Below are 21,348 nucleotides of genomic sequence, written 5' to 3' on the forward strand. Positions count from 1 at the left end.
GCTTGAAAGAAACATTAAACCTCTCCCAAGGAGCCAAACCCAATTTTTGAAAGATCTCATCAGTATTTGAGTCTGGACATGATCAACATTATGTTTCATTTGCACCTCCTTTTGAAGTCCTTTCCAAAGCAGTTCCATTGTCTCTGCAAAGGTACTGATAGCACAATGTCTCACTTCAGCAAAGCTCTTGCATTTTAAATGAGATGACTTTTGTGGTGTTACTCTGTTTGTGAAGTGTAACCTAAACTAAACCTCCACAATCTCTCTCTTTTAAAGACATATTTTACCCATAACTATTCTAACATATCTTGTAACACTACTCAGCCAGGAATATTGAGTGAAAGCCCAAAAGGGAGTGGCACAAGAATGGACTTGGGGAGCTGGGGAGTTGGGACAAGACCTAAATATCATCCTGGAGAAAATGGAAAATTTGTGTAACTGTTTTACCGGTGTCGAAACTGCAATGAGAGACATATCAGAGAGAATGACTGAAATTAAAGACATTGTTGAAAATTTAATGCAATGAATGATCCAAGTGGAAATTGATTTGGAGAAAACACAAGAAAAGTTAAAAAGCTATGGAAGAAGATGGAAAGAAATGGGATTCGAACAGACAAGGTATGTTGGACAAGATTGGCCACATGGAGAATTTCAATAGACCAAATTATTGGGTTGAAAGAGGGAATCAAACAGAGAGACCCAGTGAACTTCTTTGAAACATGGATCCTTCAAGTGCTGGGAGAAAATAAATTCAAAGAAAAATTACAGATAGAAAGGACTCACCGGACCCTCAGACCAAGAAGAGCCAAAGATCAGCGACCATGACCGGACCTGGTAAGATTTTTGAGTTACTAGGAATAGGAGACAATTCTGGGAGCAGCATATGATTACTCTAAACAAAATATCAGTCTGCCTGAGATTGACCATGAAAATATGCTTTCAAGATTTTACTCCATTTTGATTAAACAAAGCAGAGTTTAATGATGAAAAAAGACACTACGTTCTAAGTAGCGGAAGGTAACTGGCAATTTTCCAAGCCTAAGAATGAGGTGGAAGATCTTTTATGAAGACTGTGAAAAGATTAAGGTTACTAAATAAGCCTGAGAAAGAAATGTTTACAATGGAACTAAGTAAATGTTATATTTTTTTTAAACAGTCTTGTATTTATTGTTAAAAAGGAAATATTATCGAAATGTTTGCGAGAGCTCATGAAAAAGAGCAAAAACTTAGTAAAGTTAGAATCAGGGTGGAGACTCCCTTTGAAGGGAGAGAATGGTACCAGGAGAGGATCATTTTTACAAGATGATGCTAAAGATTGGGTTTTTCTTCCTTGAAATATTCTATGGACTTTTTTTGTGGGCTTTCGGGATTTTCTGTTTATGTCACTGTCAGATCAGGTATATTGCATGTGTTCTTAAAGGGGAAAGATCACTATTATTTAAACAACCAAAAAGGTATCATTGCCAAAGAATATTCCTTTAAAAATTGGTATGGATAGAATGTTAAAGTTTATTAGTCTTAATGTTAATGGCCTAAACAGTTGAGTGTAAAAGAAGTGGGTCTTGGCACACTTTAAAAAAATTAAAGGCAGATGTAGTTTTTCTTCAAGAAATGCATCTTACCAAATTGGAACATGCTAAATTAAAGAGGATGAATGGGACAAGTAATATTGTCTTTGTTTAGCTCAAAGACAAGAGGAGCAGCAATTTTAATTAATAAGAATATACCAGTAATAAAACTGGAAGATTTGTAATGGCACATTGTAAAATTTATGCAGAATCTTGAAGGTTTATGAATATTTATGCACCAAATTATGGCGATGAAGGATGAAGGATCCTTTATGAAGGATATATTTTTAAAAGCAGCAGAGGGAAGACAAAATATATTAGCTGTGAGAGATTTTTAATTTCTGTTTGGATCCAGTATTGGCTAAATCAGCAAGAACAGTATCATGGAAAAAAAGCTTCAAAAATGACACAGGATTTAAATTTGATTGATATATGGAGGCAACTTTTGCTGTATAAAGAGATTATTCATTCTATTCAAGGGTGCATGATTCACATTGTTTTTAATGTTTGCCCAGTTAAAAAGTAGAGTGATAAAAATTGAATATTTGGCAAGACTTCTATCAGATCATTTGCCATTAATTTTAACTATTGCGATAATGGAAAAACAAGAAACTGCCTCAATGCCACACTGTTGAAAAGGAAAGACTTTTGTGAGTTCATTAAGAGACAGATAGACCTGTTTTGTGAAATTAAACTCCATTCCACTGATAATAGCTTTTTAATATGGGACACACTTAAAGCTTACTAAAGAGGATAAATTATTTCTTATACAAAAAAAATCTCAAAAGAGAATATACTACAGAATTGGATGGTCTGGAGAAAGATATAACGAAACTGGAAAAAACAATATCAAAGAACAGGTTTGTAAGAAAAGTATAAACTATTAGAGGAAAAAAATTGAGATAATACACATTACAAACATATAGAATGGAAAAATGTACATTAAAAACTAAAGAAGAATACTATGAATTAGGAGAACAGACACACAAAGTCTTATTTTCGCAAGTAAAGGCAGAGGAGTCATAAATGTAATCAAAACAGAGGCTGATATTTTAACATATAATCAAAAATAAATAAATAATAGTTTTAGACAATACTATACAAAATTATACAAATCAGAATGACATGTTGACGAAAATGAGATGGATGATTTTTTAGAGAATGCTGAACTTTCAAAACAAGAGGATAGACAATAGACAGATGTAGAAGCCCCTTTCACAAGAGAAGAAATTGAAAAGGTTTTGGGCACTTTACAAGCTAATAAGTCCCCTGGGGATGATGGGTTCCCGCCCAGGTTCTATAGACAATTTAACGATTTGTTGATGCCTCTTATGATGGATGATCTGGTCTGGGCAGTGGAGGTCCAAACTCTCTCAGAATCTTTTTAAACTGCTATAATTACAGTGCTACCGAAGGAAATATAGATCCATTAAAATTTTTATCATATAGACCTATATCACTCCTTAATGCTGATTGTAAGATATTGACAAAAGCATTAGCTAAAATATTGGGACAATATCTACCAAAATTAATACATACAGATCAGATGGGATTTGTTAAAGGAAGACACTCTTCAAATAGTCTAAGCAGCCTATATAACATAATACATATGGAAAAATCAAAGCTGAATCCAAATATAACAGTCTCTCTGGATACAGAAAAAGCATTTGATCATTTAATACATTAGCAAAATTTGGCATAAGTAGAATATTTATAAATTGGATTAAAACTCTTTGCAATAAATCACAAGCCAAATTTATAACTAATGGTCAACTGTCAGTGGTTTTCTTCTTTTTTTAATTTTTTTAAAAATTTTTCACACTATGAACCATACTGACCAAAATACACATAAATATTTCCCCCTTGAATATACACAGTCATTTTCTCCACTTTTCCCCCTCCCTTCCCTCCCTCCTTCACCCCCCCCCTCCCCACCTGCTCAACGTTCAACATATATGATACATTAAACCCATTAAACAATGTCATCACACAATGAAAATAAACAAGAAATTTGTGTCATCTTTTTCTTCTTGAGTAGATCAAGTAGACAGGGCTCCCCCATCCCCAGTGCTTTTTATTCTAGCAACTAAACTGCTGGCAGAGATTATAAGAAAAGATCCGAATATACAAAGGCATAAAGAACATAAAATTAATTTATTTGCTGATGATGTGCTATTATATTTATCTGATCCATCTAAGTCCTTGATAAAATAACAAACAACATTAGAAAAATATGGAAAAGTTTCAGGTGACAAAATAAATATGGAGGAGTGAGATAATGCCTTTGACAAATTTTGAATATGAAAGATTTTAAAAGGGTAGTAAATGTAAATGGAAGGCAGAAGGAATCAAATATTTAAATGACAGATAATTTAAATATATAAATTAAATTACACTCTTCTTAGAAAAAATAGACAAAGATCTACAGAAAGACTTGCCGATCACTTTAGTGGAAATAGTAAATTGTATTAAAATGAATGAGGTGCTAAGATTACAATATCTTTTTCAGTCGCTGCCTATTGCACTATCTAAAAAAAAATTCTTTAAATTATTAAATAATTATATATTCCTATGGAATTATAAGGTGCAGAGATTTCTCTGGAAAAACTAACATGGGTTCATAAACTACGAGGATTTAAGCTTCTGGATTTTAGGATCTAGCACAAGCTAGATTTTTTATTCTTCTTTAACGAAGATATTCCCCCTTCTTGGATCCGAATGGGATTGTATTCAATAAGAGAGGGGACAGCAAAATACTTTATACAAGTGGAATGTTAAGTTAATAACAAAAAAGACATAATCCTATATTAATATACATGATTAGAATATGGCAAGAAATCAATGAGTGAATTGGAAAAAAAGCAGATTGGAAAAGAGCACATTATGTAAAAATGTGTTGATGCCTGTGAATCTGGGCAACAGAATACTAAACTCTGGTAGGAAAAGGAATAAGATATATTGATGATGGCTATGCGGAGGGACTTCTTATGTCTTTTGAACAACTAAGACAAAAATACGGAGTAGCTAATGGGACTTTCTTATATTTTCTTCAGCCAAGATCATTCCTGAGAGAAAGATGGGGACCAACTTTGGTCCCACCTGAAATTAGCGAAATGGAATGAACAATTTGGCTGGGGAACACCCCTAAATTTATAACAAAGATGTATTATGCTCTGCAGAGTGGAAGTGCAAATCCAGGTTTACAGAGGTCAAGAGAGAGAGGAGAAGCAGACCTAGGTTTTACAATATCAGAAAGATGCTGGTCTGATTGGTGTTTTACATCAATTATAAATGCAAGATACGGATTAGTTCAATACAATTTCTTACACCAACTACATCTTATGCCACAGAAGTTGCATAGATCCAAATCTGAAATACCAGAGATGTCTTTTAGATGTGGAACAGAAACAGGAGCATTTTTAAATACTACATAATTATAGGTGAAGGTGTGGCCCTTTTGGGAGGATATTGCTGAAATATTTACATGGATAGCAGAATGGCCTTCGCAGATGACCTGGAGCTTCATCTTTTAGGTAGCTTTATTGAAATAACCAATAAATTAACTAAATTCCAAATTTCATTTCTCAAAATAGCCTTAGCAGTGGCTAAGAAATGTATTGCAATGACTTGGAGATCTAACTCTCATCTACATATAGCATGATGAACTGTAAAGATCAACAATTGTATACCTATGGAAAAAAATTACATATAATTTAAAGAATATGACATGATATGATAAGGCAGCCATATTTGGATCATATAGGGGCCCAATTGTAACTATAACAATAAAAATTATGCTGCTATAAATACAGGTAATTTCCCCAAATAGATTTTTATGGTCAATATAAATGTGAGTCCTGACGGTGTGCGGATTTATATTATGAAGGGGGGGATGTTTTGTTTGTTTTTGTAAAAAAATTATATATATATATATATATATATATATATATTATATATTGATATTGAAGAGTTTATTATGCATATTTATTAAAAAATTCACAAAAAATAAACTGAAATTCAGATGGAAGATCATCAACTCATAATAATCTGAGTTTTTTTTTAATCTATTTCAGAATTACAGCATGTAAAATACTTTGCTTGTAGAATTCTTTCTTTGATTTGATAACACTAAATTCAGTTTTTGTTTCTAACTATGGACAGCCTATATTCAATTGGATGACAGTCACATGATGTATTTGTGTTGTACCTAGATTTCTATCTTGAGTCCGGTTTTTCTAATGAGCTGGAGAACTCTACATGTCCATAGCTTGAGACCAATCTTTGTAAATAAGCCACCACTTTTGAACTATATTACTGATCAAAAAGCATTTGTAAATACTCTACAGAGGTTGACCAAGAACATGCCCCACTGACAAAACTCTTCTGAAATTTTCTGAAGGATGACAAAATACTGACCCGAAAGCTGTCGATTTTTCAAAGCACTTGACTTCAGAAGCATTTAAAAAGCAATAGAAAGGATAAAAAATATTTTAAAGAATAAAAATTCATCTTAAATGCACTTCAGACTGCCTGTAAATAATTCAAAACAGTAACCCAAATATGAATATTCTTTAAAAAAAACTAATCCCTGTTTATTTATTGCCAATGGATGAGTTCAAGCAATACCATTTCAAATGTGATGCAGAATTCAGAGCAAATTTTTCAGCTTAAATCTAAACAAGTTTCTGCTCTGCCTTTGGACCTCGTGAAAGAGTTCAGCAGCAGATTCATTCATGAAACTGCTAAAGGCACTTTGCCAAGTTTGTGACCTCTCCAGTGTGCAACTGTGCAAGGTGTCCTGAAACATGCCAGATCGATGCTGAATCAGAATTAATTAACATGAACTTGTCGTGAAATTTATATTAATATAAATTACATTTCAAAATAAATAAATAGTGCAAGAAAAATGGAGAAAATGGGGTGGTGTCTGTGGTTTATTATCCATTCAGAAATCTGATGGCAAAGGTAAAGAAGCTGTCCTTGCACCACTGAGTATTTGTCTTCAGGATCCTATACCTCTTTCCTGACAGTAGCAGTGTAAAGAGGGCTTGGCCTGGGTGGTGGGGGTCCTTGAGGATAGAGGCTGCTTTCTTGAGATACCAACTCTTGTAAATGTCCTCGATGGAGTGAAGACTGATGCCCATGATGTTGCTGGCCGAGTTAACAACTTTCTGAAGTTTTATTCCTTTCCTGTGTATCTCCATACGAGACAGTGATGCAACCCGAAAGAATGCTCTCCATGGGACACCTGTTAAAATTTTTGAGAGTCTTTAGTGACATACTAAATCTTCTCAAACTGCTGACGAAGTATTGCCTCTGGTGAGCTTTCTTAGTGATTGCTTCGACATGGACATCAAGGACAGCTCCTCTGAGATATTAATACTCATGAATTTGAAGTTCTTTTTTAAATTTATTTTTTATTGATGTTTAAACAAGCACTTCCATAAGATATATCTGAGATATTACACATATCAATCATATATTCATATTGGCCATGGTTTTACACATTATATTTTTCTGAGGAATTTGAAGTTCTTGATCCACTCCACTGCTAACCCCTCAATGAGGACGGGCTTGTGTTCTCCTGATTTCCCCTTTGTGAAGTCCAGAATCAGCTCCTTGGTCTTGCTACCATTGAGTGAAAGGTTGTTAGGTGGTTGTTGTGACACCACTTAACTAGCTGATCTATCTCCCTCATTCCCATATGTGATTCTGCCGATGACCGTGGTGTCATTGGCACATTTGTAGTTGGCATTTGAATTGTTCCTAGCCACATAGTCATGGGTGTATGGTGAGTAGAACAGTGGGGTAAACATGCATCCTTGAGGTGTGCCTGTGTGGATTGTTCCAGGGAGAATCTTTGCAAAACACAGCAAAACCATAGCCACAGTTGCATTGTCAATAGACATGAGGAAGTATTTTCATAGATACAAAGAACAATGCTTACTGAAAAACATAACCTGCTTCCAAAATGTTCAGTAAAACAGTGATCAGCGAGCAACTGCGTTGGTTCAAAGAAGCCTCCTCAAGTTTCCATATGCATATATCCTTTGCATTTATTTTTCTCACCACTTCTTCATCAAGAGGTGCTAAACCTCTGAGATGTCTTTTAATATGTACTTTCTAATTAAGAAATTTTACACCACGATTATTAGACTTTTTTGTTAATGATCCCACCCCAGATAATTTTCTGTTTCGATCACTATTTTGCATTCTACACCAATTTGCAATGGGGTTATGAATAATTATGTTGTCAATAGATCCAGATTGCCAAAAGTTATTTTAGTATTTTATCATTCTACAAGGAGAACAGCTGTTCTTAACCACCCTTATCCAACTACACAGTTCAAATAACTATTGCTTATACTTACAAATTATACCAGAGAAAATTAGACATACGTTTTTCACACATCCGCTGTCTGATCTTTTTTATATACCGTCTGTGTAAAAAGATCAGAACGGGAATAAGGGATTCATTCCCATTCTGAAATTTTACCTCCTGGACCCCTGGTAAATTTTCCACAATGCTTGCAGTCTAAAATTAACTGCAGGCATTCAGGAAACAATGGGCTAATGATGAGCATATATTTGCAAGTCCTGCCTCTTTTCTTACCACACTTCCGGTATTCAGTGTAAACTCACGTAAGATATTGGAGATTTCGAGTTTTGGTTATTCATGTGTCAACAGCCACTATGGAAGGTAGGAAAAAAAATTTGGAACAGAAAGAAAATGTAAATTCTATGTAAGAAAAACGTGAGGTCCCTAAGCTTCACAATTTTCAATACAAAATGAAGAAAGAGCAGTATACTTCAATTTGCCTCACTTCGGTATGGTGTCAAAAATTCAGAGGAATTTTAATTTTGATATGGTACCTCACTAACAGTTGAAAATACATTTCAAGGATGATAATATACCTTCATTGGATTATGGTGCATATAAATTCCCTCTCATATACTTGCCGGCGATTTTTAATAAATGAGGTTATAAACTCACAACAAATCCAGATTTACAGCAAACAACCAATTTAATTCATGAATTCTATCAACATATGAATTCCATCTGAATTAACAAACATGAAAATGATTATGCAAGGCTCATTTGTAAAGCGATGAACTCCAGTAGTTCATATGGTCTGATACAAATGTGAAAGTGCTGTCATAGTCATCAAACATGCTGCATTGCATAAGTGACTTAAAAGGAATGCAAATGCTCATGAAATAACAATATCGCTCATGTGGCCAGAACATCTATACCAATCATATTTTATAAAAAAAAATTAAAGAAAATATATACATTAGGCTAAACAAATCTAAATGTTATTATCAGGTTATATGGAAGTATTTCAAAGTTGGCAGGAGCTATTCATAATGGTACTACTTCAGCTAAGTCCCTATATCACAACTTCATGCCAAGACAGCAGGAGGTTCCAAGTCTTTGCATTTCATAAAGCAGTTACACAGTCACCAGAATAGACCAGGGTCACTCTCTTGCCAATTTTCTTTCTTTCATGTGGGGAAATATCTGTTATGTATTTCTTCCTGATTCTGCAGCTGAAATTAGAACCTAACTGCAGCCAGAAACTTGCTTCCTATTGCTGTATGGCAATAATCCTTTCTGAAGGTAATACCTTGTCATCCCACACACCTATTTTTCATTCTAATTTATGCAAGCATCATTATATTATATATAATGTGCTAGAATGAATGCCAAACTGATCAGTACTGGTTCCAATATTTGCAAAGTATCGAACAATGATTCGTACGATTTCTCCAAAATGCTGCATTTATGCACCTGCTAACTCGGCCTAGCCATATCCCCAAATTATACATCATAAAAGTCAATGATGTGGTTAAAAAGAGTTTCCAGAGGAAAGTAGCCATTTCACCAGAGAAGGTTGGAAGGATAATATGCAACTTCCTTTAACAGTTTACTACTGGGTTTCTGTTTCCATCTGGAAGCTAAATTGCATGCACATTATCCTAATTACAGATCAAAGTGATATTGGTCAAAGCTACAAGTATACTATTCACATTTTTCATCTAAAGCAGAATTCTAATTTAATTTAGAACTACGATGTTATCATATATCAGAATTTAATTTGTTAGTGTGTGCAATTACAATTTGAAAAAGTGTACATATTAAAACATGCTTACATTCTGTCCCAGACTAATCCACAATCACATTCTATTATATGTTTATCTCAGTACAAATGGAGAATTGATAATACAAAATATGGAAATAGGACATACCTTCCACAAAGGGTGCCATGGTGGGCATTGCGGTCGGCACAACACCAGCAATCAGGACCGGGATTTGAATCTCATGTTGTCTGTAAGGAGTTTGTATGTTCTCCCTGTGTCTGTATGGGTTTTGTCTGGGGGCTCTTGCTTCCTCCCACTGTTTAAAAACATACTGGGGGTGTAGGTTAACGGGGTGTAAATTGGACAGCACGGACTCGTGGGTCGAAATGGACTGTTATCGTGCTTTATGTCTAAATTTAATTTTAAAAAAACCCATAAAACATTCTATTTTTTAAAAAGTTTTTTTTTATTTGGTGTTGCAAAATAAACATAAATAGTATCACTAGACTACATTTCTTGGTCTCGTGCTTTTGAATATGATTACAAATGTTTTCTGTGCAGTGACATTTTCTAGTGTGTATGAAGAAAGACAGACATCTGACTTAGTGACCTTACTAGATAACATACTGCAACTGTGTTACCACATACCAGTATGCCTTGCAGCTAAAAACAGATATTCCTGTTTTTGACATCTGGGAATGGGGCCCAGTAATTGGCAATAATTCCAGGCATGGTTACTAGGGGTGACACTGCATTTTTCAATGAGAAAGGTGTGGGTAACTGCAAAACTCACCTGTCCCGAAAATAAATACCAATGGCATCCTGGTGTTTTTCCCACAATCCCTTCACCTCTTTTGCCATTGTCCACCCTTGCTACAAATAGAAACTTACAGATTTCAACATAATCTCAATGGAGGCCACAAATCATCTTCCTTCCCCATTCCTTCTCCTTGCCAAAATGCCAAAATTATATCTCAAGTGCTGCAACTAACTGAACTGCCTGTAATAAAAGGCCTTTTCAAATTGGCTAACTGGTAAATTGGCCGTTCAGTGAACCAGTTAAAGAAGCTAGTTTTGCTGTTCACACTGGACCACTGTTAACTGGTTCTCTACATCCTTTAACACTTACCACCAGGCATCCCTGGGGAGAGGGGCATCTACCTCCACCGGTGACATATGAATGACGCATCCAAATGATCTTCTATTTAAACAAAATTAATCATGCCTAATAAAACAAATTAAGCATTATGTACAGCACAGTATGATCCTTTCAGCCACTGCTGTTTTGTTGACCTCTATAAACTTTTATTCATTTATAAAGGATCTTGGGAAAGTGGTAGCAGCAATAAAACACGTAGGTACACAATTTATAAAGACTGTGTGAAAGTTGCAGAGAGAGCAATGGTGGGACAGTCCTCCCAGAATTCCATGCAGCAGAGAAAGGGCTGTATGCACAGAGCATGGAACACTCATGGAGGGGTTTCTCTGCCACATGGAATTCTGGGAGAGCAGGTCCACCATCCCCCCCTCCCTCTCTCTCTCTCTCTCTCTCTCTCTCTCTCTTTCTCTCTCTCTCTCTCTAACCTTCCCATGGTCTTTATAAAATGTGCACCTATGTGTTTTATTGCCTTCCTAATTTTATGTTTCTCTCTTTATGCATTAATTTTGTTTAAATACAAGATCATAGTACATTGATCTGGATTTAGTAAATTGAATACAAAGTTTATATCTTCTTTATAATCTTTTATTTCCTTCATGTTCTTCCAATCATGCAAATAAGTCATCAACGTTTCACTAAATTGACCCTTTCACACTGGGCTAAGTGTGAAACTTAGTGTCAGATCGCCCTGGGGATGATACACTCTTCCTTGGCAGTCCATCCCCGGGGTGATCTGACGCCTGCATGCCAATTTGGGAGCGTTCACATTGACAGGTTAACTGGTATATTGGCAGTTAATTACTGGGACAAAGTGCCAGTAATATCTAATCAGCTGACTCAAAAGACTGGAGATCAACTTTTTATCTCCCTGACTCATAGCTGAGCTCCTCATTGACTAAACGGACTAAGAAATGAAGAAAACTCCAGAGGTAATCTAAAGGCTAATTACAGATACAGGTATTACAAGTCACTGAATGGAAAACACAGAGCAATGTAGTGTGCAGGCCATCCTGATCACACATTCAGCAGCGCAGCTAACTATCCCTCAGCTACAGTCAATGCAGGATTTAAGGTAATTGGAAAAAGAAGAAATATTAATGTGAACAAATGGAATTTGCTCCTTATGTATAAATTTATTTTAATTGGTAATGGAATAAAAAAAAGCCTATTTTAATCTATTATCAAAAAGCAACAGTGTTTCCACCTATGCTTGACACAAAATCAAAACATGATTAACTTTGCTGGCAGATGTTTGAACAAAATACTCATATAATGTTAATTTGAGAGCAGTACTGCTTTTTCTAAATATGGTTCTTGTAGATTTCATGCATTTTACTACATTTAAGTCACAAGTGACGCATAGAGAAAAATATTCAAAAATACATCATATGCTTTAAAATGCATTTTATTTCTTATTCTCTGGCACAAAATTGCTCAAGTTTCTTCCAAACAGACAAATAGTCATATTTGCCCTATGCACATCAGTTAATCTTGTGCCAATATATTAGATGTTAGTGTTTTAATGTTGCTCAATGCTATTTCTAGATTTAAAATTACTGTTATACCTGACTTATAATGCAGTCATGTCTTCACAAACATCTGAAATGATAGAGAGCTTTCCTTTACAAGCATTTGTTTAAATTGTTGTCAGTCTAAGAAATTGCATGAAGAAACAAATCTACAGGATGTTAATTTGGGTTGAACATTATGATTATTCGAACTTCCTTGATACACGTTTATCAAGTGTTCTTAATCTCTTAATGAGAATAAAACCCATTTGCATGTAAACCCGATTAATGTAAAGTTCAACAAACGTTTGATGCTCAGACTACTCAAAAGAGTCAAAAACAAATTGGAAATGAATTTGTTGGAAATTTGAAGTTAGAGTGACTCGATATTGTTGCGCTACAAGGCTGGGACACAAGGAAAACACAGATCTGGTTTCAATTCATCTCCAAAGCTAAACTGCTTAGGTTAGTCACCATGCATAGCCTCTTCAATTGTTAAGAGGGAGGAGTGAAACTTCATACACTCTTCTAGGAGTTGAGAGAGCTTTCGCAGAAGAAGCTTGGAAATATTGGAGAACCTTAAAGACTTTGAAACAAAGACTCTGAAGGAACATATATATTACTAATCACAAAATGAAAGACTTTACTTTTCATAAGAGCCTCTATGCAAACATCCAGAACATCCATCTTACCTAGTAATTAAAACAGCATTATCGTGATGAGCGATCCCATTTTCTGGAATGGTGTTTCCATCATTTTGGTGAGAAAGAATGGATTTCTGCCACTTACAGAAGCTGTCCAAGGACTTGTCTGCATGATGGTTTATCTCCAAGTTTGGCTACAATGCAACAAGTACACCAGAGAAATCCAAATACATTACTCAACAACCAGTTTTTCTTCAAAGAATAACAATGAAGATGATAATTAGTAAGTGAGGTTTGCTTTTTTTGAAAACTGCCCTTTATTTCATTTAATAATTTTCTATTCTGGTACTTTCTGTTACTTTACTACAGCTCAACACACCATTAAACGCTTCAGCAAGGAAGAATCAAAGGGAGAAATATTTTTCACATGAACAAATTCCTATGGAAAGCATTAACAATGTGGCTAAATACAAGACCAAAGTATTTCTTTCCTAAGTATTTTTCTAATACAGAACTTCACTATTAATTGACCAAAACAATCATCCACAAAGCATAACTATGAAAGGGAATAGCTAGTTTGAATTCCTCTTCTTACCTGATCTTCAGTAAGAACAATGAGACGAGTGACAATAATGTTCACAACATTTCCTAGACTGGAATCACGGTAAAGTTTGGCAACCTGACCTCCAGAAAATAAGAAAAGACACAAAGTCAGACAAAAGTAAAATGCCTCACTTCCTTTCTATTTTATTGTGATAAAACTATCAAAAGTAAATATATCTTTGTGAAGATACTTTTACACAATCACTGACCCAAAGCAGAGCATCATTTGCTCAAATAAAACTTGATTTAATGGACAGGGGAAAGGACGCCACAATTTCTCTCTGGGAATGCCAAGAACATGGTTGTTAGAAAATTATTCCACAAATCTAAAAATCGATATCTGAGGTTAAAAAATAACCACCAAATTAAATTCCTATGTTCTCAAAAATCTGCTTCTTTTATATTTTTACATTTATACACAACCAGAGTTTATAACAATTAGGTGTATACTGCATAGGCTATGAGTCAGTCATGTAACTCAGGTAGTCAATATAATCAACTGTTAGAAATGGGTACATTTTAACCCTTTCTCTTTTTGGAAAAAGCTTGATTTAGGATTTAGTTAACCTTCTGAGCTGATACATCTGAAAGCAAATTTAAAATCCAGGCACTAAGAACAACAGCCCAAATCCAGTAGTGTGTTCCTTTAAATATGCAATTTAAGTTCAAAGAAATAATATTTAATAGATGGCTAAGTGGATTCCCTGCCAGTTGTCATGTAATAGGTCCAAAGCTAGAAGTAAACACGCAAATGCTGGAGAAACTCCACCGATCTTTTCAGAATCTAGGTGAGAATTTATCATGTCTGTGCGAAAGGAGACAGGGAAAGGAGAGATGATGGGGGAAGAAGGGGGTGGGGGGGGGTTAACAAAAGCCAGAAAAGTTGATATTAACGCCATCTGGTTGGAGGTGCCCAGTTGTTCCTCCAATTTACAGGTGGTCTCAGTCTAGCAGCGCATGAGCCTATGGACAGACCTGTCAGCAAGGGAATGGGATGGAGAATTTAAATGGGTGGACACTAGGAGATCCATGCTATTGCAGCTTTCATTAAACCCCCTCCCTGCTCTCTTCTTCCCCCATTATCTCTCCTCTCCCTGTCTCCTTTTGCGCACATATGATAAATTCTCACCTTGTCCCTTATCATATCCAGTTAACACCTTTTGTTGGTCTGGATTCCTCCCCATGTTTGAATTCTGAGACTTTCTGATATGTCCTGCTTCTGCCTTTTCTGATTTTTCCTTGAAGATGGGCTCAGGCCCGAAACGTTGGTAATATATCTTTGTCTCCTATAGATGCTGAACAGACTGGCTGAGTTCCTCTAGCATTTTGGTGTGTTCACTACAATTACACCAAAATGCTAGAGGTGCATAAAGCTAAAAGTGCATAATTTAAAATAAAACAATTGTTTCCTGGTCATCAAGGATCAATAGAAATCTCCCTTCAATGCCCAAAAGATAACCATTAGTTTCTCCTGTCCTTACACTTCACTTTCCCTCTTCAGAGAGTCAGACCCACCCAATATTGCCAAAGTGAATTCTTTTTAGTTTCCAGGAGTGAATTTAACAACTAAGCAGCTCTCCCCACCAGCATCCATGCTGCCATGATTCACAGATCTGCCAACAAATTGTAATGAGGACTGACTGGCTCATACTAATTGGGCTTCTCCAACCCCACTAAATCACAATCCCACCTCGTACTTAAACTAAACACCATTAGAAATCTTCAATGCTATTTACAACAATGATGTTGTTTCTTCAAACTACAAGTGGGAGGTGCTGAGTGCAGGGGAAATTTTCCTTATACAAAATGAGAGAAAATTCAGTGGAGTCCTCATGATCAATTTCAAAATGTTAAACATGTGGCTGCATGTCTATTAATAAGTGCATAAATTCTCAAAATTTTATTAAGCACTGCAATTTTTATTTGACCATGAATCAATATCTACGATTTTAAAAACTCTTATGAAATATTGAGAACTCACTACATTGATTTCAAAGTCTACAATTTTTCTTCCATGTCCTCTGTTTTTCTTGCACATTAAAATACGATGGAACCAGACACTTGTAGCAATGCCAATGGCCCATAACTGACCTCTGCATGCCAGTTCCATGAATTTCCATCAAATGTGGCCTGGCCTACAGGGACCAATGCTGGGAAACTAGATAGATGTGCCTTTTTTTAAACTTGAAATCTTATCCCTCACTGTGGATCCTCCTCAGCTGCCCCTCACTTGAATAGTAATCAACCCTCTCTAAACCTGACAGTAAGGCAGAGCATGCCCTACATCAGTTGTCAACTCTGTTTCACAACCAATGGCTTAGCCTTACAGATCCTGATTCTGCCGCATAACCCCGATGATCAACAACATACTTCTCAACCTACTAACCAGAATCACCACATGAAACGTATGTATGGGTTGTTTTTTCTGCCTTTATGAGTCACTGAAACACTTCTCAAACACATCGATCTTGTTTATTCCATCCTCTTTAGCCAAGCTGTGTATGCACTTAAGTCATCTTAACACGTTTACATGCATATCACTATTTCCTCTGCTTGAAAAGAAAGATTTATGAAATGTATATAATCACATCATCTCCTTGATCTTCTCAAAGGAACTTATGTTCAATTGCATTCATTCCTGTGTCACTTCTTCCAATCTCCTCTGGATCAATTTCTGGAACACACATTATGATCACATAATGCTTTGGTATTCTTTTGCACATCTCTTGTTGAAATTAAGTGATTTCTCGTTCACTTCTGACTTTTATTTCAATTTTCACAAGATATCTCTGTAACAACTACTTTAACATTTTCTTTAACATCTTGTATCCGAACATTAGATTTGTTCACTGATGTTGAAACACACACACTGACATGTCATTGAAAATGTTTCTCTTCATAGTTGAGTCATAATTTGGTGTCTGTCTCAAGTGCTTCTCTTTCATTCACCCTTCAAGATGCTTTTGAACTGAGCTCAATTATATTCTGAAGACTCCCATATGTTAGGACCTGAGCAGGAATTGTGGAATATTGCACCATTCAGTAGTTTAGCGGGAAGTTTGCTATTAGATGTCAAATTATTAAATTTGAGCTCTCCTGTAATCCTTCTGTCTTCGGACCTTCAAGCATTTTTGCTCCAGTTTGATTTGAAATGATAGGGTGAAATACATGTGAGCATCATTTTATTTTAATAAAACATTCAAATGGAAATGAATGAAACTGAAGACTATTATCAGATAAGTCATAACAGAATAAAATGGGGAAATGTATTTCACTGTTTGAATAGTATATTTTGTTTGAGTAAAGGATCCAATATATTTCATCTGGATATGTTTTGAGTATTTCCCTATGATCAATTCCTTTCTCACTGTTGGAATGGTTTTGTGCGCTATTTCCAAACCAATTCTTTGCTCTTCCTGACTTTGTTTAATAGTTCTTCAAGATATTTATTGAAGCCAGAATAGTAAACAAAATTCTGGTTGTTGCCTTCATGCTTATGACACTAGAGCACTGCTTTAAATGAAGCTCTTCTAAAATCTTCAATATAAAATTCTTCATGACAAACATAGGATGACAATTCTGTTTCCATTTGACACAATCTTTCTCCATCACCAACTTACTTTATTGATCTTAGCAAGGACTCATGCCCTCGAGGACATTTGTCTGGTTCACCGTATCTTTCCATAGTTCTTAGGAATTGATTATTTTTGTCACTAAGTTGTTAGGTCTGTAGCTGTATCCAGAAGATGATCATCTTCTATTTTCAATGCAAAGATCTTGCTTTAACCCTCCTCCATGTTCCAATTCTCAAACTGTGATCATAACATCACATCGGTAATCATATTTATTTTATACATTGATATTTATTGCACAATCATGTTGGCAGTGAGGATAGCTCACCTTCACATTCTCCATGCTACCTTGAACTAATTTTGGATTATGACAACCAAAGAAAAGTTGACGGTTGTGATAAATAAGAACTGATTAAACATTTCCATCCCCCAAAAAAATCATTAATGCCTCTTTTTCAATTTGAGTTTAATTTCTCTCACTTCATATCAACATATGCAATTGGCTTTTAATGACTATCATTCATTACCTATATAATAGCTACTACTCCATAACTGAAATCATGAATTTTTTGTATATTCGATGTACTGTCATGAACTAATGCAACCAATTTCCAAGAACCTTTTTTTTTACTGAGCTTTGCCCAAAATTCCAACCTTCTTATTATTTTAATAACTGATGTTATTAAAATCAGTTCTTTTGCAAACTCTTTCAATAATTACCATGGCAAATACCAGGCCATAGTAATACCTAAATTTTGCACTGTTTTCTACTCTTTTTGCCTTCACAATGGCCTTTGATGCTGCAATCCATTTACCACTACTTTTAGTCCAAGATAAACCACTTCATTCTCTGCAAATATACAACTGTTTTTTTTTTAATTCTTATTGCAACCTGAAATCTTTTTCCAATGTGTAGATTTTCTTCTTTTGGCACTACTGGCTATTATTATATCTTCTTGATTGTACAATAATGTCAATTTGTCTGGTCCACAGTTGTTTCGGAAAATCATTGCTTTGTATTTGAATTACACATATTCCTTATTCACATTTGGCTATACATGTGCCTGTATCAGATCTACTTCAATATAAATTTGGTCTCCTACATACACTTCCTGTGAAGCAGTTCATGGGTAATGTTTATCATCCACTGCCTTGTTCAATGTTATCCCAATGGTCTCGGGATATTTGTTGCCTATTTATTATGGCTTTGCTTCACTAGAATTCCATTCTGTTCCAAATTTTCTAACTTTTCAGCCACCTTTGGCTTATAGTAGAACAGTTTTACAGCATGGATCTAAATATCACTGCATGCTATTACAATTGAATCTTCTTGAGGCATCTATGCTTTCTTTTTAAGATATTTTTATTGAAGTTTCCAATAATACTAAAATTAAACAATACAATTATATATTGAAATACAAACTACAAGAATTTTTTTTTTTTTTTTAAAAACCCTGTTAATTCAAAACCCTATGCAAGGTTGGAAAAAAAATTAACATTTGGGTTTTAAGTGGCGACAACCTGGAAATAGACAGCACAGCAACCCTAAAAGCTTATAACAACCCTAAAACTTTAGACTGTGGTAATGGACCATAAAAGGACCTCATGTCTTTAGGAAATTAGTATTTGAATCTTTAATGGCGTATCTATTTTTGTTCTAAACTTAAACATGACATAAAATATCATTGTGTATGGGTAGGTGGAGTGTTATCTTTCCATTTAATCAAAATTGTACATCTGTACAATGAAGTAAAAGATAAAATTCAGTTTTGAGTTGAAGTCAGTAAAATGTCATCATTTTGGAATGATCTTAAAAGAGCAATTAAAGGGCAGGGTTCCGATTTAACCTCAAGATTCACCGATAATGTTTTGAAAAATAGTTTTACAATTTTTTTCTAAATTAGGCAAGTCTAAAACATGTGAATCATAGAAGCCTCAGCAATTTTACATTTTCCACATAGAGGATTTATATCAGAATAAAAATGAGATAATTTAACTTTAGACATATGTACTCTATGGGCCACTTTAAATTGCAATAAAGCAATGTTGTGCACACAGGGAGGTCATATTAATCAGATTACCAATAGAGTCCCAAACCTCATCAGAGAATGAAAGATTCAGATCCTGTTCTCACTCTTTCTTGATCTTAACTAATGAGGCCATTCTTAAATCAAGCAAATGGTTATAAATAAGATGTTGAACTTTTATGAGAAAGTTGTAAGTCGAAAAGTAAATCAAGAGTATTTGGAAGCATCTATCCTAAATAACTTTTTCCATTCCATCTTCAAATCTCTGAGCCAATCCTTGCCCATCAAAGTTAGTCAATTCGTGTAATCAGCTGAAACTATTGCCAGTTGTAACTACTGTACTGATAATTGAAACTCATTAAAAGTTTCTTCCAACCAAGGGTCTTAAGAGAAAATATGTTTTCAGGAGTATCTGGTGGAACTATCTCAAATTTATATCCTTGCCCAATATTGAGCAGTCTGTGCCATGCCAATGCCCATATTGACACACTAACCATTTAACCATACTTATGCCTTGAAATCATTCTGTATTCCAATATTGTCACTGAAAGCATAAATGCATTCTAAGCTAATTTTCCATTGCTCTTACTGTTTCAATCTGTAAAGACTTACACTCTGAAGCTTTGTGTTGTAGAAACTTCCTTTTGAATAAATCACACCACTGGAATTGTCTCGATTGACTTTGCACTTGCACGCTCAGTGTCAGATTAACATGGTAGCAAAAGTAGTATATGCTATGGGCCTCACATTTTCAAGGGCCCCGCGCTAAATGCTTGCTCTATTACAATAGTGCTGCACTTTATGTATTATACTGCCTTCAACTTTTATGAACGACAAGGTGTTTAACTTAAACATTTTCATTTTTAATCTTTGTGCAGCAGCTAAGAGATACCACACTCCCATAATCTGTGTTAATAACACCCAATATGAAAGCTTAAATGGGTGGTCGTGAAAATTATAACCTTTCATCAAGGATGCAATCACTGAATATATAGTTATATGAGAAAGCTAGCATCATTTTGTTTTAAAGAGGTTGTGGCGGGTCACCACTGTAGCAGGTGATGAAGCAACAAAGAACGTAAAAGAAGCTATCAGCTGATGAACTGACTGGTTTAATGGTGTTCTTAGTCATTTAAAATATCTGAGGTTCGCGTGCTTCCTGTGTCGCATGACTCCCTCAAATGACTTGACTCCCAGAAGCCTTAGCATCAATAGTCCCCGGGAAACTCCCAGGCCCACGAAGATCTGCAACTCCAAAGCACCAGTGAGGTAAGTAGTGGTGTGGTCTGCCACATTACCCCCTCCCCACCCTACCAAGAACAAAAGTGAGGAGACAATGCCCCAATCCGTGCCAGAGGCTTACTATCTGTACTGGCTGATCTAGGTCCTCGTGCCGGCTAAAGTGATCTATCAAAACAGTTTCTTCCCTGCTGCCAATGTCTATAACAAACGTGAAGCCATCATTCGGTAGCACCTTGAATGGACCTACACATGGCCAATGCAATGGCGTCCTGTGCACCTCCCTGCGTAGAAATATATAAAGGCAGTCCTTGATTCAGGCAGAATGTATGAAGTCATAGACCCATGCCGCATGTTCGGAATAGGCGCCAATGTACCCACCTTCTCCCTCAAGCATGTGAGAGATTCCTGCTGCCCACGTGCTGCTGGAATGATATCTCCTGAGACCGTTAGGGGGCCTCCGTACACCCATTCTGCAGAGGACGTAGCCAGATTTTTCTTCGGAATGATCTGGATTATTAAAATACCCATGACAGTTCATCTATCCAATCTGGTCCCTTAAGAAATGCCACGAGAGCTGTTTTCATATGATGGTGAAAATGTTCCACTGAGCCATTGGACTGGGGATCGACCGATGCAGCTGTGTGCCCAGCAACTGTGCAATTATGGACCATAACCCGGACATAAACTGAGCTTCTCTGTCAGAGGAGATATGCATGGGTAGTCTGAGACGCGCTATCCAATTGGCACAGAGGGCTCTTGCACAAGCTGAGGCGGAGGTGTCAAAGAGTGGGACAACCTCTGGCCATCTCGTGAACCTGTCTACCACTGTGAAGAGGTGAGTAGTACCCTTGGACGGGGGCAATGGGCCAATAATATGCACATGGATGTGATCAAACCTGAAAAAACCTGTAGTGGGGATTTGGGGTGGTGCTGAAATTTTGAG

At 35.8% G+C, this 21,348-nt stretch overlaps 1 protein-coding gene across 4 annotated transcripts in view; it reads right to left on the reverse strand.

The window, feature by feature from the left end:
• The window catches only part of adamts6 (ADAM metallopeptidase with thrombospondin type 1 motif, 6), a 293,482-nt gene that overhangs the window by 238,715 nt on the left and 33,419 nt on the right, over positions 1 to 21,348 (reverse strand). For all 4 annotated transcript variants that reach the window (XM_069924504.1, XM_069924503.1, XM_069924506.1 and 1 more), the window contains 2 exons: positions 13,557 to 13,640; positions 13,010 to 13,155 (listed from right to left, as the gene is read on the reverse strand). In XM_069924504.1, coding sequence (XP_069780605.1) covers positions 13,010 to 13,155; positions 13,557 to 13,640 — 230 coding nt within the window. The remainder of the gene's footprint in view (positions 1 to 13,009; positions 13,156 to 13,556; positions 13,641 to 21,348) is intronic.

Source organism: Narcine bancroftii, chromosome 3 (genome assembly GCF_036971445.1).
Source record: "Narcine bancroftii isolate sNarBan1 chromosome 3, sNarBan1.hap1, whole genome shotgun sequence".
Taxonomy (NCBI): domain Eukaryota; kingdom Metazoa; phylum Chordata; class Chondrichthyes; order Torpediniformes; family Narcinidae; genus Narcine; species Narcine bancroftii.